Genomic DNA, 27413 nt, shown 5'->3' with positions numbered 1-27413 from the left:
GAAGGGCAACGGAGCTGGTGAGGGGTCTGGAGAACAAGTCTCCTGAGGAGAGGCTGAGGGAGCTGGGGGTGTTCAGCCTGGAGAAAAGGAGGCTGAGGGGAGACCTTCTCGCTCTCTCCAACTCCCTGAAAGGAGGGTGTAGCCGGGGGGGGTCGGTCTCTTAACCAAGTCACAGGCGATGGGACAAGAGGAAATGGCCTCAAGTTGCACCAGGGGAGGTTCAGATTGGAGATTAGGAAAAATGTTTACACTGAAAGTGTTATGAAGCCTTGGAATGGACTGCCCAGGGAAGTGGTTGAGGCACCATCCCTAGAGGTATTTAGAAGATGGGTAGACACAGTGCTTAGAGACAAGGTTTAGTGATGTTTTTTCTTACCAGAGTTAGGTTGATGGTTGGAGTAGATGATCTTAACGGTCCCTTCCAGCCTGGACTGTTCTATGATCCTACGATTCTATGTTCATCTCCTCCTGAGATAGCAACAAAAATATCCATTTCATTTTCCTCTATTTTCCATGGCCAGCCCAGACCATTTTTATGTAATTTCGATGCTTTATTTCTCTTTGCAAGACTGGAAAGTTGGCTTTTCTACTAGATCCTAGTCCCTCCAGCCTTCTTGTTTTCTCTGAGTACTTTGAAATTTAATTTTCTTTCTTGCTCAACAGACCTTAGCAGACTGACCTCAGTGCATGTACATATTAAGTACAATAATCAAAAGGATTCTGTATTTCTTAAACCAAACTGGTTCTGTGTTAGCAGAACTATCTCACAGCATTGCAGGTAGCTGGCTTTCTTCACACAAGTACAGACTGATTCCTGCATCAAGCTGATAGGAGCATGGTGCTTAAAGTGTCCCTGTCATCACATACATATTCTATAACCCCTTTAATAACCTGCATTTCCATCTTAGGTAGGTTTTCTGGAAAGTTGTTCCAGGATCTGATTGGTCCAGTGGTTAAAAATCTTATTTCTAGCTATGGTTAATTAATGGAAAATCTGCAGCTATCACTTGGAATGTCCTCACTTGACCCAGCCTTGTCTTCCCATGTATTTGTAGGAAGTAATGCATTCTCTTTCATAAGCTCTCCCTTCCAGCTATGCCTTGCCTCACATCCAGTTCGAACTCACCTCTCCTGAAGAGGGTGACTGGTGCTATGGGCAGAGGTCTCTTCAATATTCTGTCTGCTGTCACTCTTCTTTCCAAATCCCTCCAGGTGATCCTGTTCATGCAACTCTAAAGTCTTCCTTTCTGCAAATTCTGCTTTTCTCTCCATGTTTCTTCTTCTCTCCATGTTTCTTCCATGTTTTCTCTCCATGTCTCTTCATTACAAATTCTGCTTTTCTCTCCATGTTTCTTCTGCATGACTTCTATATTATTACTTGTGTATAATTCTCTGAGGCCGTATTTAAAAGTAATAACTAGTTGGGATGCATGCTGCGTTTGGTTATTTGGCTGTCTCTGTCTCAAGACTGCTTTCCTTTGGATGGTGTGATATCTGCTTCATTGCATGCCTTCCCAGATAAGCAGAAAACTGTGATTTTTAAGAGAATGATTTAAGTGTATCCTTACTTTTCTTCATTGAAGTTGAGTGACTACGAAATGAAGTAGAGTTGTAGTAAAGGTGCAAAAAAAGGTGCAGATTTGTTAAAATAATAAATAATTATGGACAATAAATAATGACTGACAGAGGAGAAAACAAATGAAACTGCTCAGAGTACATATAATCCAAGGTATTTCACAATTGTCAATATTAAAAGTCAACCTTTATTAAGCAACATTCACAATTTAGTTCTTTAAATCTTGTGTGTGCAACTGAGAAACACATCCTGCTTTGTTGCGTTACTTCAGGGATCTGTATGTGCTCGTTTTACTGCTCAAAATGAGTCACATTAAATTACTAGTAAATTGCAATTGCCTCAGCAACGTTTCTAGTCTTAAACAAGAATACTGGACAAAAAATTACCCTTGCACTATTTCACTATCACTTCTGAAAGAATCATACCTACTAGTCATCCTATAGGTGTTTCACCCACTTTCAATCTTGCAAATTGCTAGAAGTGCCAGTTTTCTTCATGCATTTCAGCTCCTGTGATCTGCAGAGTGCTCACTGCCTCTAGAGCGTAGCAGGTGGCATTTGCCATCAATAGATAGTCAATAAGTTTCAGTCTGTAGAGACTGAGGACATTTCCTGACTTACCATGAGGCCCATTTGTATTAATGCATGGTCCAAGCGAGAGAGAAAATTGCCATAAAGCAGCAGCTAAGAAGTCTTAAAGGATGAGGAACTTCTGAGGAGTGTTCAAGAGTCTGAGAGAGAGATCGATGAGTGGAGCCAGGTTCTGCCATCTGTGAAGCATGGAAGCCAAGTCAGTGTGGCCAGTACAGAGGCAGGTCTAGGACCTGTCTTGTGCCAGGAGGAAGGCAGTGTCACAAGGGGTACAGAGGGGCAGAAGAGGGTTTCAGCACAGAGCAGTCAAAGAAACCCCTCCTTACCCTCTCAGTTACCCACTAAGATGCCCTCACAAAACAGGTACAAGGCCCCGGGTACAATAAATGAAGCACATCATGAGATAGAGGAGGACCTTGTACGGGCCGTCTTGCCAAGGTCAGAGAGACCAACCCCTTGCAACAAAACCTGCCTTAAGACCAGCACCGAGAAGAAACAACCGTAAGTTACAGTCACTGGTGCAGAAGAGAAGCACCCACTTGCAGACCAGATCCTCTGTTGGGGGAAGAATGTTGCTCCCTTGGGGCCCGAATTAGAGACATCACCCCAAGACTGAAAAGCCTGGTACAACCTTCAGCCCACTGTCCTTCCCTGCTCTTTCACGTGGGTACAGATGGTGTTGCAACAAAAAGTCTGAGGTCAACCAAAAGGGGTTTCAGAGCCCTGGGAAGAATGCTAACAAATTTGGGAGCACAGGTAGTGTTTTCCTCAATCCTCCCGGTAACGGGGGGAGACTTTGGAAGAAACAGACAAGCCCGGGCTATTAGAGGGGAGATTTAGATTAGATACTAGAAAGAAATTCTTTACAGTGAGGGTGGTGAGACACTGGAAGAGGTTGCCCAGGGAAGTCGTGGCTGCCCCATCCCTGGAGGGGTTCAAGGCCAGGCTGGAGGGGGCTTGGAGCAACCTGGTCTGGTGGGAGGTGTCCCTGCCCAGGGCAGGGGGGTTGGAACTCGATGATCTTGAAGGTCCCTTCCAACCCAAACCATTCTATGACTCTATAACACCTGGCTGCAGGACTGGTACCTCTGCCAAAAGTTTGAGTCTTTAAACCATGAAAGAGCCTTGGAGAAGCAAGGTGTGCTGGGGCCCGACAGCATCCACTTGTCCCAGTGGGGAAATGTGTCTTCTGGTGTAAGCGGGCAGGACTGATCCAGAGAGCTCTAAACCCAATTGATGGCGGGGAAGTGGGTTCCAGCAGGGTTGCAGCAAGTAAGGCAAGGGTTGGCACGGCGTTGCCTGAGGGTGGCAATGCTGGTGGGAACATTGACACTGCATGGAGGGCTCAGGAGCGTATCTGAAATGCTTGTACACCAACGCAGGCAGTAGGAGAAACAAACAGGGTGAACTGGAAGCGTTGGTTGGTTTCCAGACTTACGGTGTCATTGGTGTTGTGAGACTTGTCATAGAGTTGTACAATGATCAACCTAACTCTGGTGAGAAAAAACATCACTAAACTGTGTCGCTAAGCACGATGTCAACCCATCTTCTTAATCCCTCCAGGGATGGTGCCTCAACCACTTCCCTGGGCAGCCCATTCCAAGGCTTAATAATCCTTTCTGTGGAAACATTTTTCCTAATCTCCAACCTGAACCTCCCCTGGTGCAACTTGAGGCCATTTCCTCTTGTCCCATGGCCTGGGACTTTGGAGAAGAGACCAACCCCCCCTGGCTACACCCTCCTTTCAGGGAGTTGGAGAGAGCAACAACTTGTCAGAAAGAGTCCCACAGTTTGAGTGCTGGGCTGGAGTCCTACAGGCTCTTCAGGAGGGATAGGCAGGGCAGGTGCCGCAGTATATGTAAGGGAGAGGTTTTGTTGTACAGCCCTTACAGTTAATGGTGATGTGGTTGAGAGCTTCTGGGTGAGAATTAGGGGGATGGAAAACAAAGGAGATGTTGTAGTGGGTGTCTGCTACCAATTGCCCAGCCAGAATGTAAGCACTGATGAGTTATTTTGTAGGCAACAAGGAGAGCTTTCAGGATTGGTAGCCTTTGTCCTTATGGGAGATTTCAACTTTCCAGACATCAATTAAGAGTATCACACTGCTGTGATGAGCAGGTCTTGGAAATTTTTGAAGTTTGTAGGAGATAACTTCTTGTTGCAGGTGCTCCGGGAGCCCACTAGGAAAGATGCCCTCCTAGACTTGGTGTTTGTGAATAGAGGAGGACTTTTTGGGGATGTGAAGGTAGGTGGCTGCCTTGGCCACAGTGATCAGGAAATGGTTCAGTTTACAATTTTCAGTGTAATGAGAAAAAAGGACAGCAGATTTGCTACCCTGGAATTCAGAAGATCAAACTTTAAGCTATTCAGGAAGCTATTTAGCAGAGTACCCTGGGAATGTGCTTCTGAGGGCTTAGGAATCCACAAGGGCTGGTTGGTCTTTAAGAACTACCTTTAGAAGCAGAGGAGCAGGCAATTCCACTGTGTCACAAGTCAAGCAAGTGGGACAGAAGAGCGGCTTGGCTGAACAGGGGACTCTTCGTGGAGCTCAAAAAGAAAAAGAAATTGTGTGATCTCTAGAAGTGAGATCAAGCTTCATAGGAAGATTACAGAGCTGCAGGGAGAAGACATGAAAGGCCAGAGCTCAATTAGAGTTGAAACCAGCCAGCATTACTTCAAGTAACAAGAAAGGCTTTTTTAAGTACGTTAATAGCAAGAGGAGGTCTAAAGAAAACATTGGACTGGTATTTGTTGAAGATGGTCATCTGGGAATGAAGAAAAAGTGGAGGCATTCAGCATGTTTTTTGCCTCAGTCTTTAATAACACTGACACACCTTGGGCTGCCCAGTCCCCTGAGTTGGAGGACCATGAGTGTGGGAACAGTGGCTGTCCATATGTGGACACTGAAATTGTAAGGGGCAGCTGGATCAGCTCAATGTTCACAAGCACACGGAGATTCTATGATCCTGTGATTTTGTAAGGAAATAATGTGCTATTTGATTAATGCTATACTTTCAAATTCTTATTCTTAGCCTGTTTTATTTCCAGCCTTAGTTAGGAAATAATTGTTTAGGGTAGTATTTTATTACTTTTAAGAACATTATTAGTGGGCCTGACGTTTATAACAGCTGGCTTTCATAACATTAACGTCGGGTGTCAGATTTTACATTTGGCAAAATTTGAGGTAGGAATAAATAAAGCATATTAGATGCTTTAATATAAATTGTACCTTATAGTCAAATACCTCTGATAGCAGCTGCATCATGTGGAGGAGCAGCATTGGGCATAACAATACAGGTCAGGACTAGCCAATATAAGCTGCTTTAAATCGTGCACCTTCCAAACATAGGTGTGCCTCATCTTACTTCATAGCAATTACAACACAAAAGTACTGTGAAAGAAGCCTTAGCAACAGTTTGCATTTTTGCCACCGTTTGGAAGTGGCTGGGATCCGGGAGCAGCCTCCGCGGCGGGGCCCGCACCTTCCCAGGGAAACGCCGCGGCCGGAGAGGCTGGTTTTGGGGAAAGCAGACATCAGAAGGGAGGAGAAGTCTGCAGGCAGACTCTCCTCTAACACCACAGGTGTTTCAGTTTCCTAGAAATGATTAAAAGAAGTGTAGAAGCAAGAAGAGGCATGTGAAAGCCACAAAGTGGGTCAGCTCACGTGCCTCATGAGAACCCAGTCTGGCACTCAGGTTCCTTAGGTTTGGGCACAGCTTTTGAATATTTTCACTTTATAATAATAATAATAATAATAATTAAAGTGGGTCAGCTCACGTGCCTCATGAGAACCCAGTCTGGCACTCAGGTTCCTTAGGTTTGGGCACAGCTTTTGAATATTTTCACTTTATTATAATAATAATAATCGTTACTGGTGTTTCTGATGGAGTAACACAAAAAATTGTATTGTTCATGCCCTGCTCTTGTCTTCTGGCTTGTAAAAATTAGAACTGGCCTGCTAACCAAATGCAGTGTTTTATTCCAGTCGGGTGATGGTCTCCTACCCTGACATTTTCAGACCCCTACACAACTCCAGCAGAGGTGTGAGCGCTGTACTTTGGAATATATTTCTTACAAAAGGCTGGCTTTTCCTGGTTATTTTATACAGGCTTTTTCTTCAGTGAGGTTGTGGGTCTCCAGGTATTAAAACTGCTGCAGCTGCTGCTTTCCACAGCACTGGGGCTGGGGCAGGGCCCCTTCCGCAGGCCGCTGCCAAAGGCTGGGTGTCACCCCCAACACATGATGCTCTTCTCTTCCCCGTGGGGAGCTCTGGGCCTCCCTCCCTGCCTTTTTCCCGAGGTGTGGGCTCCTCCCCTTAATCCCAGGAAAGACTTAAAGCCGGCAGCCTGTGCCACCTGCCTGACATCCCCTGCTCTCCTGCCGGGCTGGAGCTGCTCCTGGGCCTGCTGATCCGCACCCAGCCTGACTCCTGACTCCTGACTCCTGCTTCTTCCTCTGCAGGGCCGAGAAGTCCATCCCCCCTCGGGCTGGCATCTCCTGGCACTGGTGGTCTTCCCCACGATTCAGGTATTTGCCTCTGAAGTTAAGCTGGGTGGTGGTGCAATAAAGCTGTAAAGGTGGAAAGTGTGAGAGCTCCCCGGTGCCTGGAATACAGCTGTCAATGGTTATAGGACTTTGACTAAATGGGTTTCTTTACCGAGCTTGAAACGCTCTTATCACCTTTGGAATCAGTCTGAGAAGAGATTTTTTTTCTTTTCTTACTTGGCTGTTAAGTTAAAACATCTGAGGTTTTGTGTCTTTTTGTGGAAGAAGGAACCATGTAAATGGGACTAATGATACTGGTGCTAATGAATCTACCAGAGGAATTACGTCTTCTGCAGCAATGGTTCCACTCAGCTCTTTTGAAGCTCACATCATCTGCCCACTGATTTTTGCTACCAATTTTTTGGCTTGCTGTTCTTATAGTTCCTTTGAACTGATTCTTAACAAACGTTGACAAACTTCCTAGTTTAAATGCACATAAAAATCAAGACAACTTTAGCCACAGCAACATTTGGGTAGGTTTTCTTCTGTCTTGCTTGTATTACATAGTTTTAAAATAGGTATGAATTGCTGCCCATTCTGATCTGGCTGCATTTCTCCAACTTTTTGTGCAGATAACAAAGACTGCATATAAGCATAAAGGTATATTTTATGACGAATCAACCCTTGCATACACCAAGCTATATACACACTGAGAAATAATACCTGTAACAATTTTCAGCATTTTGGAAATGGAATTTTGCTGCTTTTTATCTCTTAATTACTAGCTTTTCGGTCTTTTCAACAAGAACATGTGAGCTAATGGTTGCAGAAAACATTTTTTAAAATCCTGTATCACTATTGCTTCTATTTAATTTATCTTTACCAGGTACTTCTGTAGCACATGATGTTTACAGGTTCCTTTGACAGGGCACAGCCTGGTATGCTCTAAGTCATAGAATGTCACCTCAGTGCTTATGGCCACAATCTAATCAGCAAGAATGAAGGACAAGAAAATGGGGAAAGAGTAAAAATAGTTGAGAATGGGCTGTTTTCTTCAGATAGTAAAGACAGTATCTGATGCTAGGGACAATGCAGTTGACGTTTTCAATGGTATTTTTCCTTCTCAGCAAGTAGGAAGGAGTAATTATAAATCTGGCTTCAGCTGTTACTTGTCTGTAACTTCTCTGTTACTTTTCTGTATTTTATAATAATAGGGCTGCTGTGATAAAGCTGAATGTGACTCTGCTTACTCCACTGTCTTAAAAAGGATATAACAAAATTAGAAAAAAATCAGAGGCGGGCAGCAATGCTGGAAGCACGGAAGCAGGACCGTGCCAGAGATACCCAAGCAAACCAGGCCTTTGCATTCAGGAAAAAGAGCTGAGTAAGGGCAGAGAGAATATGAGAGAAGATCTTGGAAATGCTCGGTGGCAAATCTGAGAGAGGCACCGTTCACTTTCTTTACCCTGTGGCCACCAAATGAAGTTGTAGGAGTTGGATTAAGAACAAAAAGGGAGAGCATTCTTTATGCAACAGGTAGTAGAGCTGTGCAACTCACTGCAAGAGGATGGCACAGATGCTAACTCTTCATGGGAATTTAAGGGGAGACTGGATACATACGTGAAAGAGAAATTCATAGATGTTTCCTATACATAAAGAAACTGCATCCCTAGACATCCATTTTACCAGTGTAGTAGAGATATTATTGAAGTAGGTGGCCCTTATGTTTTCTAGGTCTTTAGATGGAGCTCTTATTGTGTATGTTCTAAAAGCTGATGCTTTTAAATGGTCACCCTGAAATCCCATATCAATTTATTTTGCTGTTTGTTACGTTCTCTGTGGTCAGTGACTCAATTAGGGAAAATATTAACCAAGGCTGTTGCCCAATACTATTCCATCACCATTTATAAAAGCAGAACTGGTTTCTACTGTTGCATGAAGATTATATCACATCTAAGAGATTGTTGTTGTAGCACAAGCTGATCTGATGACAGAAAATATTGCAGCCCATTGTTTCAAATTAGACTTAACCCACTCTCATTTTCCTATACCCGAAGAGTCTTGTTCTAAAACGATGTGTTGTTTTCTTGTGGTTTTGTTTCTTTTGTTTTTTTTCAGGAATGGAGAAGCTGGTTGTTTGTCCATACAAGAGGCCAAATGCTCTCTATAGGCTGATTTGCTTTCCGTGGGCTGGAGGTGGAACTTCTCAACTTGCTCAATGGGGCAGACTCTTCAGCAGCTCAATTGAAGGCTAGTCATTTCTGTAGTTTGAGTTAAGCAAGTCTGACATACATGGTAGCCAATTTTTTTTTGAATGGCATATAGTGTTCTTGAGAGCACTGCAATCTTACTCCAATGAGTCTTATCCAGAAAGGAATTCCATTAGGAATTACCATTCCCATCAGGGTGCTGAGTTTACTGAGTTTCTGTATCACCTTGGATCAAATGATATTGAAACAGCAGTGTACTGGCATACTGTTAACACATTAAAAAAAAAAAAAAAGGCATCAGCAGGGTTAACAATGAAGATATGAGAACTATTTTTAATGTCGAGAGACTGCACAGAATGAATTCCCGTTACCTAGAGTGTTTCCCTGGGTTTGCACGCCCTGCATTGAAACTGGAGTTTAAACTATGGATTTGTAACAGTGAAATGACATTTAGTTACAGTGCGAAGTAATTGTTATTGCTATCAGGCTGTGTCAGCACTGAAAAGATCCATTTCTGGACTATTTGAAGAGGAACAAAGGCCGTTTTCCAGACCTTCCACAAAAGAAAAGAAATGATGTAGGGTTTATAGAGAGCATTGCCAGGGCAATTGTACCAGTCCTCTCAAGGCGCCTATGCTTTCTGTAAAAAGTTGCACAAATCACATCAAATTTTCCTTGAAATTTAGGGAAAAAAAATTTTTTTTAAAAAAAAAGCTTGGAACTAAAAATCACATCAAATTTTCCTTGAAATTTAGGAAATTTTTTTTTTTTTTTAAAAAAGCTTGGAACTACTTCAAAAAAATCTCCAGTTTTGAAAGGAATATAATAGGAGCGTGTAATATGCCCTTCCATAGGAATATAAATTGCCATCAATTTATACTGTTACTCCACATCTTACCCTGTGCAGTGCTGAGGAGCTTGCAAAGAACACAACAGGGACTGTGTGAGTCTAATATGGTTTAACTTTCTAATGCTGCCCTTGAAGGGATATATTTTACACAACCCTCAAACTTACTATTATTGAAATTAATGAATTTGTGGTTGGTATTAATACTAATCGTAATAAAGCTGCTTTGAAACCTCAGCTGAGATCAGGACCTTGTGGATTTCTAACACAAGGAGTTTACCAATCAGATGAATTTGAGAGGCAACATTTGTGAGTAAAGGAAAGGATGGAAACCTCATCTCTCACAGGATTAAAAGACAGTAATAGCAACAGCAAATACACTGTATCAGCTGTAAGAAAGATAAATTTATATAATCTCTATATTCTGCAGAATAGATTAAAAAAACAATTAAAATTATTTTACTGTTTCTATTTGAAATAACTATTATTCTTTTCCCACCCCTGCTCCACCTCTTCTGCAGTGTCCTCTGTAAGGCTCCCTGGAAGAGAATCTCGTCTGAAGGAGCCCTTTGCGAAAGACATGGCAACCATAGCTGATGAATTTTCAAGTGTTTTGTTAGAAGAATTGCAAGAAAAACCATTTGCATTTTTTGGCCACAGGTAAACTTATATACATCTTTGGACACCCTGGTGAAGGAGCTTTATCTTTGAACTCTCAGATTAGATAGTTTCTTCCCTTCATTTGCAAAAGCTTTGGGGACTGACCTGCTGGAGAGCAGCTCTGAGGAGAAAGACCTGGGAGTCCTGGGGGACAACAGGATGACCATGAGCCAGCAATGGGCCCTTGTGGCCAAGAAGGCCAAGGGCATCCTGGGGGGCATCAGGAAGAGGGAGACCAGCAGGTGGAGGGAGGTCATCCTGCCCCTCTGCTCTGCCCTGGGGAGGCCCCATCTGGAGCACTGGGACCAGTTCTGGGCTCCCCAGTTCCAGAAGGACAGGGAACTGCTGGAGAGGGGACAGCAGAGGGCTACAGAGATGATGAGGGGCCTGGAGCATCTCTCTTACGAGGAGAGGCTGAGGGACTTGGGTCTCTTTAGTCTGGAGAAGAGAAGGCTGAGGGGGGATCTGATCAATGCTTATAAATACTTCAAGGGAGGCTGGGGCCGGTCTTTTTTCATTGGTGCCCAGGGGCAGGACTAGAGGAGATGGGCACAAACTTGAATATAAGAAGTTCCACCTAAACATGAGGAGGATCTTCTTTGCTGTGAGGGTGGCAGAGCCCTGGCAGAGGCTGCCCAGGGAGGTGGGGGAGTCTCCTTCTCTGGAGACATTCAACCCCGCCTGGACACGTTCCTGTGGGACCTGCTCTGGGTGGACCTGCTCTGGCAGGGGGGTGGACTAGATGGTCTCCAGAGGGCCCTTCCAACCCCATGTGATTCTGTGAGAACACACTTCTGCAAAGGTCTTTTGTCAAGTCATCCTAAAAAATGCTGTTGATCTCAAAGACTCTGGTTATTTACTTATTGCTTCAGGCACAATGTCTTCTAAAAATGGCAGCGTTGTGCTTCTTTTGGTTTTTTTACACTGATAAATTATAATTGTATTTACTGTTAATATTTGTGCCAGTGCTTGCTCTATATGAATGCAGGAGGTGAAACATTCATAAAACACATAGATTTTTTAAGATCACTTAGAACCAAGTATTCAAAATAGCTGTTCTTACTGCAAATTGAGGAGACTACTAAAAGAGAGAGATTAAAAAAAAGATCTGATTTGTAAAACTAGACTGCATAGGAATACACTTCATGTCAATTGGCTAATATCACTATAATTTACATGTCATATATGCTTTCTGTAACTGTTCAAGATAGCCAGTTAGCACTGAAATTCAAATTATGTTTAACTTTTCCAATTTTTTATATCTGTTTTTGCTTACTTTGCTTTAATTTCTCTGTTTTGCTGCAGTTTTGGATCTTACATTAGTTTTGCAGTTGCACTGCACTTGAAAGAAAAGTATGGACTAGAGCCGTTCCATCTTTTTCTGTCAGGGGCACATGCCCCACACGTAAGTTACAGAATCATTAATAGTACGAAACAAAACAGTAACACTTGCAGAAAAATGTTCTATTTTCTTAGAGGAAATAAATTCCAAGGCAGACAGAGAATTCCACGTTACAGTATATTCCCTGCTGCTAACCTCAGCCTCAGAAGAGCAGTCTCCTTACACTAATGCTATCTTCTTTGAATGCCCTATTATTTACTATGGCCTTTGGCTTAATACTAAAAAGTAATCAAACCAAAATACGAAGTACCACTCCCTATTCTGTAAGGTGAAATGACTGCCTTAACCTCGTCTTTCCTAAACTCCTGCCTCAGCCCTCAGTACATTTGTCTGGTACTTTCTTTCCCTCTTCATTCTTTGTTGGCTTTTTAATCTCTGCTCGGCTCCTTCTGAGGTGCTGGTGGTTCCACTCATCTTTCTCAGGAGAACAACAGTGAAGTGGCTTTTTCCCAGCCCTCCTGGCCTCAGTCATCACTTGCTATTTCCATTCTTCTGTTTCTGAAGCTTCTTAGAAATCCTAGTACGAGCGAACAGTATATTCCCTGCTGCTAACCTCAGCCTCAGAAGAGCAGTCTCCTTACACTAATGCTATCTTCTTTGAATGCCCTATTATTTACTATGGCCTTTGGCTTAATACTAAAAAGTAATCAAACCAAAATACGAAGTACCACTCCCTATTCTGTAAGGTGAAATGACTGCCTTAACCTCGTCTTTCCTAAACTCCTGCCTCAGCCCTCAGTACATTTGTCTGGTACTTTCTTTCCCTCTTCATTCTTTGTTGGCTTTTTAATCTCTGCTCGGCTCCTTCTGAGGTGCTGGTGGTTCCACTCATCTTTCTCAGGAGAACAACAGTGAAGTGGCTTTTTCCCAGCCCTCCTGGCCTCAGTCATCACTTGCTATTTCCATTCTTCTGAATCTGAAGCTTCTTAGAAATCCTAGTACGAGCGAGCTAATACTTCATGGAAGCAATTATTATTCCTGCAAATTTCCATAACTGGTTGGTCTCTCCAATCCTACATTAGTCAGATTTGTGTCCACTGCTAGGCTTTTCTTCCTCTTAAACAGATTATTTTATTAGTTGTATTTCAATAGTGAGATACTGAACAAAATTAAATTAATGGCTATTTGTCTGTGGAAGTTTCAGACCTTGAGGGTACTTGGCTTACTCAGAATCTGTATTTTCAGCAGAGTTTACTAACCCTTTCCAAGAAGTATTCTCTGTGGATGTTAACCTAATCAGACACTGTATTTTGGAGACAGAGACTCATTGTATTTTTTTACTAAAACAACTCTTAATGAAAATACTGTTTAAAGTGTATTATATCCAACACCTGATCAGTTTTTTCTGGTGCTGACAGTCTGAAGAATTTGTTCCCATCAAAACTGCATCCGTATCTGATGCAAAAGATGAAGACATTCTTAAATATATAGAAATTTTAGGAGGAACTCCTTCCGAGCTTCTACAAAATGAAGATGTTAAGAAACATCTGATACTTACTTTCAGAGAAGACCTTAGAGTTCTTCAGACACTTTCGTAAGTTTTACAATTCTGTATTACATTTATATTTGTATTTTATAGCTTTACTTCTGTCCAATCATTTCAGGTTTTCTTCTTTCTTTCTTTCTCTGTAATTGGTTCTCATTTCTGTTATAAAAAGAACATGAAATCATCGTTTTCTCCTTTGTGCGCTTTTCCATTTATATTCTGGGATTTAAGCCCTAGATGAAAACACCACTTACTGTAGCAACCACTACAGTGATTACAGCAGGGACCATGTGATGGTGGCATCACGGTTCTACTTAGGATCCAAAGTCAGTAGCCACTAAAAGGAATATTCTCACATCTTTTCTTTTTTTCTGAGGCTAATAAGCTCAACTGATCGTGCTTCAGGATGACTGCATTCAGCCTCCTGATCCCTGATCTCCTAACCGCGTCCCCACCAGATGCTCACGTAGCTGAGTGCTTTGAGTTTTGTTCCCTGGCAAAGACAAGGACACCCTTGGATGTGGGACCCACTTTGGCCATAGGAACCTGGCGCTGATAAGGCCCTGAAACACTAGAACTTGACTAGAAGCAGACAACAGAATTGTTTGTTGTAGGTGAAAATTTTCATTGCAGGTTGAAGCTCTTTTTTTTTTTTTTTCCTAATTATTGAGTCATTCTTTCTTTAAAATTTTAGACCTAATTGCAGTAGGGTAAAGAGCTAAGAATCTTACAGCTACAGTAATTCCTTTCTGCCCAATCTAATTCCTGAAGTTTGTTACACTTTGGAGGAGAAATAAAAAGCTATTTTGCATGTGGAAGCAAACCCCAAATATAGGTATTTTACGGAAAGTCTTACTACTACTTCTTGTGATCACAGTTTCGAGAAGGCAGAGAGGAATATCCCCTTCTCTTGCGATATCACCTGCTTTAATGGGACTGAAGATAAATCACATGATGTAGAAGGTACTTTGCTTGAAGAGTTTTCCTCTTACGCATTTTCCTGTTGTATCGAATCAGTTAATGAGGACTCTTCTAGAGTCTTTTATCTCCTTCTTAAATGAAACAAATCAACAATGGGACTTAAAATAATTACCTAATAATAACTTTGAAATAGTTATGTAAAATGATCACAATAGTTGGCATTTCTCTGACACTTTAAATATCTTTTGCAGCCTGGCATGATCTAACAAGTGGAGATATCTCCTTTTACGAGCTGCCTGGAGGTCACTTTTACCTGCTGGAACCCTCTAATGAAATTTTCTTGACAAAACACATAACAAAATGTATAGAAAATGCTGGTCTATGAGTATTTCCCTCTATTTTAATAGCAGAAGGTGTAAGATTAGTCCAAAGCACTTCATAATAAGTCATTCTTTCTGTACAGCTGTGTGCAGTTGTGCCTAAGAGTTGCTCTGTTCCTCCAGATCTTTGTAAACCTTTAAAAAGGAGAGTTTTTGTGATTATTTTTTTTTAAATAAACATTGGCTTTCATTCTTAAAGAAGTTTTCGTCTTTTCTCATCTTGGATGTGCACAAACTTCATTCCATGACTTCATTCGTAAAAAATGACAGCTATATTATTTTACTTTTAGAGCTTTTCTGTTTGTGTGCTCCCGTAAAAATGCTAAGTATAACTTAATACCCACAAAAATCCACAATTCTTACAGAAAGCTTAATTTATTAGGTTCATATTTATTTAGAATAAGATACAATCTAAAAATAGAGTATGTATGTAAATACCCTTTACAGTCAAACAGCTTATTCTTAAAAGATTTTACTGTCAGACTACACAATAAGGAGTTAGTATTGCATTCTTCTCCACAGAGTTAGTGTATTAGCTACTGAAGAGTTAGTTGTTAGTGGGAATTATTTTGAGTATTCTAGATCCCATATTTTTCTACCATTGCTTTTGCTTTAGAGATATAGGCATTCATGGCGTCCTCCTTTGATAAACCTGCAAAGGAAAGTAGGAGTCATTATCTTTCCTCATCTGTCGTCCTTATAAACATGACTACATCATGTAAATTTAATTGGGTTAACACCTTTTTTCAGGTTCCATGCCTCCCATTTGGCTTTGCCTTTCACGTCTAGCATTCCTGGACAATCTGCAAAATAAATGCATACCTTGGATTATCGTGCAGATTTGCACAATATTTGCTTAATTTCATCAAGATACGGGAGTAAATGCAAAGTATATGTAGGCATACCAATATTAATATCTCCAACAGTAGCCTGTTTGTAGAGTCCATATAGTTCCTTCAGTTCTTCATCAGTTGGTCTTGTTTTTAGTTTTTTTACATCTTCTGCAGCACCATCGAAGTCAGCCTGATGAAAGAAAAAAAAAAAAAAGGTCTTACTTTTTCCTCTCAAGGGGTGTGCTTAAAATACTACGTATAGCACACACAGCACTATCATTGGGTGCTCTCAACTACTGCTCGCTTGGGGTCAGTGGTAACTCTAGGCCTTTTCCATGAAAGATGCTTAATAAAACCTTAAGTTACCAGAAAAGGAACTAGGCCTTCAAAGCTGATGGGGTCAGCACTGCTAAAAGTAGTACAGCTCTTTTTTCCCAACAGTTTTACATCTAAACACTTGAAAGCGTTACAGGCGCCAGGTATCTACAGATACATTGGTGCCAGCAGCCCATACAAGGAGTGTAGGGGATGTGTCTGTGGGTGACACTGAGGGTAGGAAGGTGTTACAGCCCACCACTGTGAAGGTGTTACATCCCCAACTAGTGAAGGGCCTAGAAGACAAATCATATGAAGAGCGGCTGAAGGAGCTGGGGCTGTTTAGTTTGAGGAAGAGGAGGCTGAGGGGAGACCTCATCACTCTCTACAACTACTTGAAAGGACACTGTAGAGAGGTTGGTGCTGGTCTCTTCTCACAGGTAATTAGTGACAGAACGAGAGGGAACGGCTTCAAGCTCCAACAGGGGAGGTTTAGATTGAACATTAGGAAGGAATTTTTCACCCAAAGAGTGGTCGGGCATTGGAACAGGCTGCCCAGGGAGGGGGTGGAGTCACCATCCCTGGCTGTGTTTAAGGGCCGTTTAGATGCAGTGCTGAGGGACATGGTGTAGGGGAGGACTTTGTAGAGTAGGGGAGATGGTTGGACTCGATGATCCCAAGGGTCTCTTCCAACCTCAATGATTCTATGATTCTATGATCTCCAAACCCTTTTGGCCCTGACTGCACGGCAGAGCCCCAGCACCCTTCTGGGGATACTGCCAATCCCCCCGTCATTTCCACGTCTCTGGTGACACTGCAGTAGGTGACCAACGGCTGGCACAGACGTACCTCACGGAGATGAGCAACGCTACTGCCAGGACCACCTTCAACACCCAACTCCTAAACACAGTGTGGGGGGATGCCATCCAGAGCAACCTTGACAGGTCTGGGAGGTGGGCCAGTGTGAATGTCATGAAGTTCAACAAGACCAAGTACAAGGTCCTACACCTGGGTCGAGGCAATCCCAAGCACAAATACAGGCTTGCCAGAGAATGGCTGGAGAGCAGCCCTGAGGAGAAGGGCTTGGGGGTGTTGGTTGATGAGAAGCTCAACATGAGCCAGCAATGTGCACTTCCAGCAGGTTGAGGGGAGATGATTCTCCCCTCTGTTCTGTGAGACCCCACATGGAGTACTGCATCCAGCTTTGGGGCCGCCAACACAAGAAGGACATGGACCTGTTGGAACGGGTCCAGCAGAGGGTCACAAAGATGCTCCGAGGCTGGAGCACCTCTGCTGTGAGGACAGGCTGAGAGAGCTGGGGTTGTTCAGCCTGGAGAAGAGAAGGCTCCAGGGAGACCTTAGAGCAGCCTTCCAATGTCTGAAGGGGCTACAGGAGAGATGGGGAGGGACCCTTTGTCAGGGAGCGTAGTGATAGGATGAGGGGTAACAGTTTTAAATTGGAAGAGAGGAGATTTAGATTAGATACTAGAAAGAAATTCTTTACTGTGAGGGTGGTGAGAGCCTGGCCCAGGTTGCCCAGAGAAGCTGTGGCTGCCCCATCCCTGGAGGGGTTCAAGGCCAGGCTGGATGGGGCTTGGAGCAACCTGGTGTGGTGGGAGGTGTCCCTGCCCAGGGCAGGGGGGGTGGAACTCCACGATCTTAAAGGTCGCTTCCCACCCAAAGCATTCTATGATTACTATTGCTATTTTCCTTTTTCTGTTACTGTTCTATTAATCCATCTTTATCTCAAGGGAGGAGGTTTTTCCCTTTTCCCTCCTTTTCTCCCATATCTTTTGGGGAGGAAGGGGGGGTCCTAGCTGCTGGCTGGGGTTAAACCAAAACCTACTGAGAATTAGCCATTTGTCCACTTTAAAGCTCTGAAACTTGGTCATTCAATAAAGTATACAATTTGGCAGATTTACCACATTAAATTCCAAATGAAATTATTTCCAAATTATATTCTTAAATCTAAAACTTTATAGACTGAAAATATGTCACTATGCTTGTGCAGTTTGTTCCCATTTTAATAAAAATATTTCTCAATATTTATAAAAATCCAAGTATACCATAGAATCTTAGAAAAACATGAAGCTTTAAGTGCAACTTTTTGTGTCTGATTACTTTCAAGAGCAACACTGTGGATTTTTTAAAGATTTTTTTGACCCACTAAATATTTCAGAGTGCTCCAAAACAAATACAGGATTTTTCTAGAATCTAAAACCAAAACACAGAATACATAATATATAATGTAGATAAAACAAAATCATATGCTCCAGCCCACATATAGAAGCTGACTCGATAATGTTGAAATGACCTTACAGCATCTCTTCTGACCTTACAGCTTCTTGTACAGCATTTTTTTTTTTATTTCTTTATACTGTCATTTACTTTAAAGAAAACCAGCATTCTAGCAGGAATGAAAGCGATCATGAAAACTATTTTAATTGAAGTAACTGGATTTAGTCAGCTTGGATCAGAATTAAAAGTGGATTGTATGGACAACAAAAACTCTTTTGCTTCATTGTTTTGTATAAAGAAAATTGAAATATTTTCTTCTACAAAGGTCAATGTCAGAAATATGAAATCTGATTATTTATTTTCCTGAAAGGCTAGAAAACTGGAGTACAAGCTTTTTCACCTCAGTTAAAGAGTAAATTGTTAAACACTTGATAAAGTGTTTTCAGTCCCAATTCATCAAAGAGTTTAAGTAACATCTGAGGGGCTTGGTTGGTTCTGTTTTAAACACAATCTTCACTCTGAAGTGCAGCTAAACTGAGGTTTAAAAAAAAAAAAAAGTGGTCTACGTGATAATAAGTCATTGAACTTTCAGGCAGAAATTGCAGTAATAGACAATTGCCACACAAATTACATACATGCTGTATGAGCGGAACCTGTTCTTTGCATTGAAGTAAAATTCAGCTTTTTTGATGACTACAAGCTCTTGGAGTCACTACTGCCTTTCTCCTCTCTGCTCTTCACTAGGACTCCCAAATCCTTTACAGATACAGACAGTAGTAGTTGCCCAATGCTCCACTTAGAAGCCTGACAAAGTACAAATTTCATGGCTGGTACACTACAAATAGTCACACTAAGTAAATTTGGGAAAGTCTATGGAGGGTCCCATTTAAAAAGTAGCCATATTAGCAGCTTAAGGATTTAAATTTAAGAATAAAAGCAAACATTCATAGAATCATAGAATGGTTTGGTTTGGAAGGGACCTTAAAGATCATCTAGTTCTAACCCCCCTGCCCTGGTCAGGGACACCTCCACTAGAGAGATTCCCCCCCGCACCCCCCCCCCTCCAAAAAAAAGCATCTAGTTGTTACCAACCAACTAAGCCTAAGGATTTCCTCTGTTCTTTCCATAACTCTCCCTTACCGCTGATCCCCTACCACAGGAAAGAAACTCAAGAAAAGAAAACAACATTTAATAGCAAACACTTCTGAGGACTGTATGAGGGTTAGGAGGTATGCAGGATCACCTGCATCCTGATACGGGGCTGGAAGGGACCTCTGGAGATCATCTAGTCCAACCCCCTGCCAGAGCAGGTCCACCCAGAGCAGGTCCCACAGGAACGTGTCCAGGCGGGTTTGAATGTCTCTAGAGAAGGAGACTCCACCACCTCCCTGGGCAGCCTCTGCCAGGGCTCTGCCACCCTCACAGCAAAGAAGTCCCTCCTTGTGTTTAGGTGGAACTTCTTATATTCAAGTTTGTGCCCATTTCCTCTTGTCCTGTCCCTGGGCACCACTGAAAAAAGACCGGCCCCATCCTCTTGACACCCTCCCTTTGAGTATTTTTCTAGGTCTTGATCAGATTCCCCCTCAGCCTTCTCTTCTCCAGACTAAAAACACCCAAGTCCCTCAGCCTCTCCTCGTAAGGGAGATGCTCCAGGCCCCTCATCATCTCTGTAGCCTCTGCTGTCCCCTCTCCAGCAGTTCCCTGTCCTTCTGGAACTGGGGAGCCCAGAACTGGTCCCAGTGCTCCAGATGGGGCCTCCCCAGGGCAGAGCAGAGCAGAGGGGCAGGATAAATAGGACGCACAGAGTCCTCAACCTTCACAATATGTAGCGACCTTTACATAAATACGAGCGTTGAGAGGCCTTTTCTAACCTGTATGGGCTGGCGTTTTGCAGTCTGACAGCAAAGGTTGTATCTCCTCACTGCCCTAAAACAAACATTTTGAAATTACCTTAAAGTAATAAGCTCTGTGGAGCAGGAGCTTGTGCAATTTAAAAAAGAGGAAAGTGCTCTGGCAAGTCAGCTAAACAAAAGAATTTCAGTTTGATTTAATGTTTTAGATTAGCAATAGGGGCATTAATAATGATGTAGATTCAATACTTACAAATAAGAACTCCAGATATGTATATTTATGAATGGAGGGTTCTGCTGTCATGCCAGGGGTGAAATATCTCCATGTATAGAGATACAGTTATAGCAGATATATATCTGTATATATACAGATGTAGGAGACACTTCTATTATTTGCCACCAAATGCAAGTCAATTAATTTTTGTTCTTCTAAAACCCCATTAAATCGTAGATGTTAAAAGGAAATATGGAAACGTTTTATGAATGTAATTATACAAGAATGAAAACCCTTCTATTTCAGGTCAAATCACTAAATGATAAAATCTTCTGTCAGCTGGCCAAGTTTTCCCGACGCACACAGTGGTAGAATCAGATCCCTAAGGAATTCCTGCTGAAAAAGTGTCTGTAACCCTGGCTGCACTGCCACAGTTGCAATAGCTGTGGCTACAGACAGGTTATTTCAGGTATTTTATTTTTTTCCTTAAGTACTAAATCTGCTGAACAGCAATTAAGAAGGGTACAGAGAAACTCCTGCTAATTACTCCATAAAGTCTGGCATTAGAATTTTATTGGACTTTATGAGGCTTAGAGCACAAGTTGTAACAGTATTTCCCTTAGGACCAGCCGTTAGGCTAATGTGAAAACGGTATATTCTCTACATCTACTTGTTCTTGATGCCATAGAAGAAAAAATCCATACAAACAAGAAAATCCTTATCTTAAATTTTATTAGAGAAATCTATTCTTTCTCCAGAAATGAAAGCTTTGACAGCTTCTAGCTTAGGTGCAAACAAAAACATTTTGCATCATGCATCATTCAATCTCTGGTTTATCCTAGGTGTTCAAGAGAGAGGTATCTTTGGCCATAAATGAAACGAACAGTGTTTTAATTATTAATCCCAGTATGTGGTTCATACGTACTTCTTGCAAGCAATATAATAAAGTCTTCACTATGAGGAATTCCTAATATTTGTAATATTAATATTTGCTTTCATGAAAACCTTGCAATCTTTATTTTTCCTCTTATGCGGTACTTCCTCTTGTTGTCCTTCTGTAGGGTAACTCTGCCTGAATTGCAGCAGCTTTAGATGTTGAACTCATTTTTAACTTTTCACCAAAAAATTGCCAAGGGCCATAGAAAGTAAGTAAATATCAATAACCTTCCTTTCAGAAGCAAAACTGGAAAGGTGAACGCAGGTGTTTGAGACCAGCGAGTTGCCAACAGCGCGGGGAGAGCGCCGGGGGCTTTGGGGCACAGCTTGGGGCAGGCAGGCACCCCACCAAAGCTGAACAGGGCTCTGAGCTCACAGTGCTTGTGAGACTGTGCATATGACTTTTTGGCTCGCCGTATACCTCGACAGATGGGTAGCTTACCCCTCCATCAAAATCAGCCCCCTCCACTTTGTGCTTCCCTCAGAGCGGGAGCAAGGACATGGGCTCTTACTGCAGAGGAACTCACACAGAATCACACAGAATCGTAGTGGTTGGAAGGGACCTCAGAGATCATCGAGTCCAACCGAAAAAAAAAAAAAACAAAAAAAAAACCCCCACAAAAACCACCCCACTACTCCCCACCACCTCCCCCCTGCCCTATCGTCTGTAACTTGGGAGAAGAGACCGCCCCCCGTCTCTCTACAACCACCTTTCAGGTACTTGTACAGAGCGAGAAGGTCTTCCCTCAGTCTCCTCTTCCCCAGACTGAACACCCCCAGCTCCCTCAGCCTCTCCTCGTAAGACTTGTGCTCCAGACCCCTCACCAGCTTCATTGCCCTTCTCTGGACCCGCTCCAGCCCCTCAATGTCCCTCTTGTGGTAGGGGGCCCAAAACTGGACACAGCACTCGAGGTGGGGCCTCACCAGTGCCCAGTACAGGGGGACCATCACCTCCCGAGTCCTTCTCACCACAGTGTTCCTGACACAAGCCAGGATGCTGGTGGCCTTCTTGGCCACCTGGGCACACTGCTGGCTCCTGTTCAGCCCACAGGCCACCAACACCCCCAGGTCCTTTTCTGCCAGGCAGCTCCAGCCACTCTGCCCCCAGCCTGGAGCGCTGCAGGGGGTTGACCGCAGCATTAGGACATAAAGGAGTTTTTGTACTTGGGTACCGAAACTGCAGCCCGATTACACAAACACACGCGTCCACATATGCACTGACAACGTAGATGTACAGCATTTATTATGGAGAAGTGCTCAAGGAGGGGAAACTAAATCAACAGTGCAACTAACTTACCACTGAATTAAAAATGGCATACTGTCCATCTTTGACACTCCTAAAAGCAATGTGACATTCTGGACTACACCAATCACTGACTCCTACACCACAGACATCTCTTAACATTACATTCACACACGTTCAAACAAAGCAGCATTCCCGCTCTGTTGACAGGAAGATGAAGAAGTGGTATCAATAATGAAACATAACTGAGTTGCCACAATCAGTTAAAGTTTAAATAAGCTTTATCTTCATCTTGATACTGTGGCCACTGCTGCGTGTGAGCCTCGGCCAGCACTGACCTACAGTCACTGTTCAAAGTCAGCGGAAATCTTCCACGTGCCTTGAATTGTTTTCTGATCTAAACTTCACAGTAAGAATGAATTAGGCTTGTATAAGACAAAAGATAACTCAAAAAAAAAATTTCAGAAAGGAAACCGTTAAGTTAATAAGCTTCTTATCTTCCTATCCTTTTATTCCATTTGGTTCTATAGGCAAGTATTGCAAGGTAACTGTTTTAAAAACATGTAAATGTGTATCTTACACAGCAAGAAATATGCAGAAATGAAATTTAAATACTAAATGTTTCTTTCTTCATCTCCCTCTAGCCAATAACTGTACACAGACCATTGCTTAGGATTTGCTTGCTTACAGAACATGCTTAGGAGTGGCCTATAAAAATATAATTCCTTTTTAATCGTGTGCCGATAAAATTCCCTTTAACTCCTCAATTTAAAAGCATAAGAATATAGACAAACATAAACATACACATGCACACATGCATTAAAGAAAAATGCACAAATCATCAGGCTATTATCACATACTCCCTTATTGCAAAGGAAAAAGCTTGAATGAATTCTTCATTTACAGCGGAACATTTTACCAGTTTGCAAAACTTAGAAATCTTTTACAGTGCCCCCCCCCCAATGAAAACATTATTGTGTTCATTTCATCCTCATTCCTGTACAGCTTGATTCAGTGAATTTTTATGGATAGGGATGGTAGCTGTCAATCAAAGCAACTGTGGATAAACAACCTCTATAATGTCTAATGCAGAATGTGTAGGGTATCATAATATTTTGTATAAAAGTGTACCTGTAGACAGCAGTGGCACATCATACAGCACTCACCTCTTTCTGCTAAATCATCAGGCTAATAAATTTATTTTCTAGAGCAAATTCAAGGCAGAATAAAGCAAACTATGAATTCAGTGATCACTAACTAAACAAAGGTGGTGTCACGTTTGGGATTTGGCATTTCTGACCCACTGAAGAAATCGGATTCTTCCTCTTAGCTGTAAAACACCACAATGAAATCTCTGTGCCGCTGGACATAATTGCAGCTCAGAAGAAAATTGCTGAGCTACTGGCAACACATTCCCTGCATCTAGGTCAGAGCATTATGTTGCTCACTCTTTGCAAAACACACACACTAACTAAGCCGAGACAGACATTATAATGAGACCGGGATAAAAGGGCTTGCAAATCTGGAAGTGAAAGGGATAATAGAAAGCCTAATGAAGAAAAACAGCCTAATCCATCAGGGCATGGGCAAGACAAGGGACGTATTCACAGTTTGCTACAAAGGTAGGAGGCTAAATGCCAGCAACGAAGATAATTTCCTCAAGAACTATTTAAATCTATAGTCAGAGAGAAGGTAGAAGGAAGCTCCCCTGACCCAGAAGGTCGAAAGTAGAAGCTCTCCTACCCAAACATAAGCCCATCAAAATGTGCCACCCCAAAGATGCACACATCTTAAAAAAACATGCACAACTCCCTTAAAAATTATTCATGCTCCCCAAATGCACGAATAGCACTGCTTTAGTGCTAGAAGTTTCCCTCCTCTTTTTATAGCTCCAGGCGACTAGCAGGATCCTAGAAAAAAGAAATATGTACCTACCTTTCAGTGCATAATCCAGTCCTAGCAAACTCAGGTAATCCAGTCCTAGCAAACTCAGATAATCCAGTCCTAGCAAACTCAGATAACCCAGTCCTAGCAAACTCAGACGCGCACATAAAAGAAAAATAATTCAGGAATCGTCTGAAGAGGTAAGGCTCAAAGCAATGACACCACCTACGAACAGTCTGAAATAAGCAGCGTGTCTCTCACCCTCCACTTGCGAAAAGTAACGTTATTTAATCTCCAGAGGCTGTGGCAAATCTCCCGTGCCGCAAGGTGACCGTGATTTTGCGGTACCCATCCCGATGGCTGCCTCCGGGGCGGCACCGCGTCCCTCCCCGTCCCCTCCCGGCCGCAGGAGCGCTCACCTGCAGGGACATGGTGCTCCCGGGGTGCCCGGCTCCTTCTGCAGCTCCTTCTGCAGCTCCTTCTGCAGCGGGGACGCTGCCTCTGTGCTCCCGCGGCGGCGATGGGCTGGCGAGGAGTGGCCTCAGCTCGCCCGCCGCTCCACAGCCACCGCGGCGGGGCTGGAGGCGGGGGGGGACCCGCAGGGACAGCCCAGCCACCGCCAAACGGCGGGGAAGGGAGCACCGAGACCACACTGGTTTCTTCGGAAAGGAGAACCCCCCCCCCAAGCTGCAGCTCTGAAAAACCCGCGGGGCACCCCGGGGACACCGGGCTCCAGACACAAAACACCCTGGGAATGCTGGCTTTTAGCTTGCTCTACTAAATATGGCCACGAAGTCTGAAAAACCCGCGGGGCACCCCGGGGACCCAGACACAAAACACCCTGGGAATGCTGACTTTTAGCTTGCTCTACTAAATAGGGCCACGAAGATGATCAGAGGATGGAGCACCTCTGCTGTGAGGACAGGCTGAGAGAGCTGGGGGTGTTCAGCCTGGAGAAGAGAAGGCTCCGGGGAGACCTTATAATGGCCTCCTCCCAATACCTAAAGGGGGCTACAGGAGACCTGGGGAGAGACTCTTTGTCAGGGAGTGCAGTGACAGGACAAGGGGGAACGGTTTTAAATTGAAGGAGGGGAGATTTAGATGAGATACCAGAAAGAAATTCTTTGCTGTGAGGGTGGTGAGACACTGGAACAGGTTGCCCAGAGAAGCTGTGGCTGCCCCATCCCTGGAGGGGTTCAAGGCCAGGCTGGATGGGGCCTTGAGCAACCTGGTCTGGTGGGAGGTGTCCCTGCCCAGGGCAGGGGGGTTGGAAATCGATGATCTTTAAGGTCCCTTCCAACCCAAATCATTCTATGATTCTATACAGAATAAAAAATGAATATTAAATGAGTGGATAAACCAAAACTGTAACCATTAAAGGAAAAAAAATATCCATCCACACTTCTCTATTAAAGGGAAAAAATGCTTCCATGCTTATCTTGATGGTTGGACTAGATGATCTTAAAGGTCCCTTCCAACCTAGTCAATTCTATGATTCTATTACATCAATTCATAAATTATTTATGTTCACACCTCCCTACGTGGCCTCATCATTCCTTGAGCATGGTTTAATTATGATACTATATGCTTCAGCATTTTCAAATCCATCAGCTTCCATAAACCCATGTAAAAAGAGTGCTTCCCCTCAAGTGAAGCCCGGGTTAAATTAAGCCAGGTCTTGATGAGAAAACAATCACAAGAAAACAGCAACAGTGACAGGACGAGGGGCAACGGGCACAAGCTGGACCATGGGAAGTTCCACTCCAATCTGAGGAAGAACTTGTTTGGGGTGAGGGTGGCAGAGCCCTGGGACAGGCTGCCCAGGGAGGGTGTGGAGTCCCCTTCTCTGGAGATCTTCAAGCCCCACCTGGATGCTCCTGAGTGCTGTGCTCTGGGCAGCCCTGCTTTGGCAGGGGAGTTGGACTGGATGATCTCTAGAAGGCCCCTTCCAACTCCAACAATTCCGTGATTCTGTGATTCCATGAAAAAAAACAAGTAGATTTTGGTAAATATAAAGGAGATTAAAAAAAAAAAATTAAAAAAATGAAGCAACACCATCAGCTCTTGTCTCCAAAACCAGCAGCAGCAACGCAGGTGTTTGGCTGGGGAAGTGCTGCTCTTTCAGGTACAAGTGCAGGTGACCCCCTTGTGCACCAAGGTGAACACAGAACCTGGAGGTGCTTGTGAAGGTTTGTTAATGGCTGACGGCAGACTGGGCAGCACTGGACATAACCAGTGTTGTTACCTGTCCCCTTACTGCCAGCGGTGGAACACGGTGTGCGGGGACAACATGTCACCTGTTAAACAGCAGCGAGAGACACCCCTGGGGCTGTGAAGTCTCTGTTGACCTGACTTGGCCACGATTTCACTAGATGACGCACGATGAAGGAGACGTGCTATTTGTGGAATCAGGGAATTGTTGGAGTTGGAAGGGACCTTCTAGAGCCCATCCAGTCCAACTCCCCTGCCAAAGCAGGGCTGCCCAGAGCACAGCACTCAGGAGCATCCAGGTGGGGCTTGAAGATCTCCAGAGAAGGGGACTCCACACCCTCCCTGGGCAGCCTGTCCCAGGGCTCTGCCACCCTCACCCCAAAGAAGTTCTTCCTCAGATTGGAGTGGAACTTCCCATGGTCCAGCTTGTGCCCGTTGCCCCTCGTCCTGTCACTGGGAACCACTGAGAAGAGTCCGGCTCCATCCTCCTTCAACCCCCCCTTGAGATACTTGTCAGCATTGATAAGGTCTCCCCTCAGCCTTCTCTTCTCCAGGCTAAAGAGCCCCAGCTCTCTCAGCCTTTCCTCATCAGGGAGATGCCCCAATCCCTCCATCAGCCTTCTTGCCCCACGCTGGACTCTCTCCAGCAGTTCCCTGTGAGGAAACGCCACCACCGTTTTAAGGCCGCCTTTCACCATCCCGCCCGTCTCTGCCCGCTCCCGGGGGTCTCTCCGCCCGGGGCCCCCGGCCCCGCCTGGCACCGCCCGCCGGGCCGCGCCTGTCAGCGGCTCCTCTCCGCGCCGTGACGGGCTCCCTCCCTCCCTCCCCGCTCTCCGCCGGGCCCGCTCCGGGGCGGGAGGCCGGGCCGGAGGGGGGAGGCCGCGCCGGCGCAGAGGCGGGCGCAGGGCGGTGCTGAGGGGCGGAGCGGGGCCGCGCTGGGCGCCGACGCGCTGAGGCTGGCGGCGTGTGCCCGGGGAAGGCGGAGGGAGGCCCGGCGGAGGGAGGAAGGCCCGGCGGAGGTAGGGCGGTGGCGGCCCGGGCTCTGCGGTGGGGCGGGGGAGACCGGCCCGCTCCCGCGGCGGCAAACGGCAGCCTGGTCCCGGCGCAGGTGGCAGCCGCTCGGCGGGCGGGG

General features: G+C 44.2%; 3 protein-coding genes across 5 annotated transcripts in view; 2 read left to right on the top strand and 1 right to left on the bottom strand.

Moving 5' to 3' along the window:
• OLAH (oleoyl-ACP hydrolase) overlaps window positions 1-14699 on the top strand; it is a 39873-nt gene extending 25174 nt beyond the window's left edge. For 2 of the 3 annotated variants that reach the window (XM_014952951.1, XM_014952952.1), the window contains exons 2-7: window positions 8770-8901; window positions 10230-10368; window positions 11674-11773; window positions 13129-13304; window positions 14134-14219; window positions 14429-14699. In XM_014952951.1, the coding sequence (XP_014808437.1) occupies window positions 8770-8901; window positions 10230-10368; window positions 11674-11773; window positions 13129-13304; window positions 14134-14219; window positions 14429-14562 (767 nt within the window). In that variant the 3' untranslated portion in view covers window positions 14563-14699. Of the gene's footprint in view, window positions 1-6627; window positions 6694-8769; window positions 8902-10229; window positions 10369-11673; window positions 11774-13128; window positions 13305-14133; window positions 14220-14428 lie in introns of all 3 variants that reach the window. The other variant, XM_014952950.1, reaches the window with a different exon arrangement.
• A 214-nt stretch (window positions 14700-14913) lies between these two features.
• Window positions 14914-24643, bottom strand: ACBD7 (acyl-CoA binding domain containing 7). Its single transcript, XM_014952949.1, has 4 exons — window positions 24490-24643; window positions 15463-15580; window positions 15298-15360; window positions 14914-15209 (listed from the first exon to the last, which is right to left on the bottom strand). The coding sequence occupies exons 1-4, from the start codon at window positions 24499-24501 to the stop codon at window positions 15136-15138; spliced, it is 267 nt and encodes an 88-aa protein (XP_014808435.1). The 5' UTR covers window positions 24502-24643; the 3' UTR covers window positions 14914-15135.
• Window positions 24644-27198: 2555 nt separating this feature from the next.
• Window positions 27199-27413, top strand: part of RPP38 (ribonuclease P/MRP 38kDa subunit) — a 4191-nt gene continuing 3976 nt past the window's right edge. Inside the window, exon 1 of the mRNA XM_014952940.1 lies at window positions 27199-27301. The gene's annotated coding sequence lies outside the window, so the exon portion shown is untranslated. The remainder of the gene's footprint in view (window positions 27302-27413) is intronic.

Source organism: Calidris pugnax, unplaced genomic scaffold (assembly GCF_001431845.1).
Source record: "Calidris pugnax isolate Ruff unplaced genomic scaffold, ASM143184v1 scaffold181, whole genome shotgun sequence".
Taxonomy (NCBI): domain Eukaryota; kingdom Metazoa; phylum Chordata; class Aves; order Charadriiformes; family Scolopacidae; genus Calidris; species Calidris pugnax.
The sequence above is the reverse complement of the archived record's forward strand: the minus strand, read 5'-3'. Positions and strand labels throughout refer to the sequence as shown.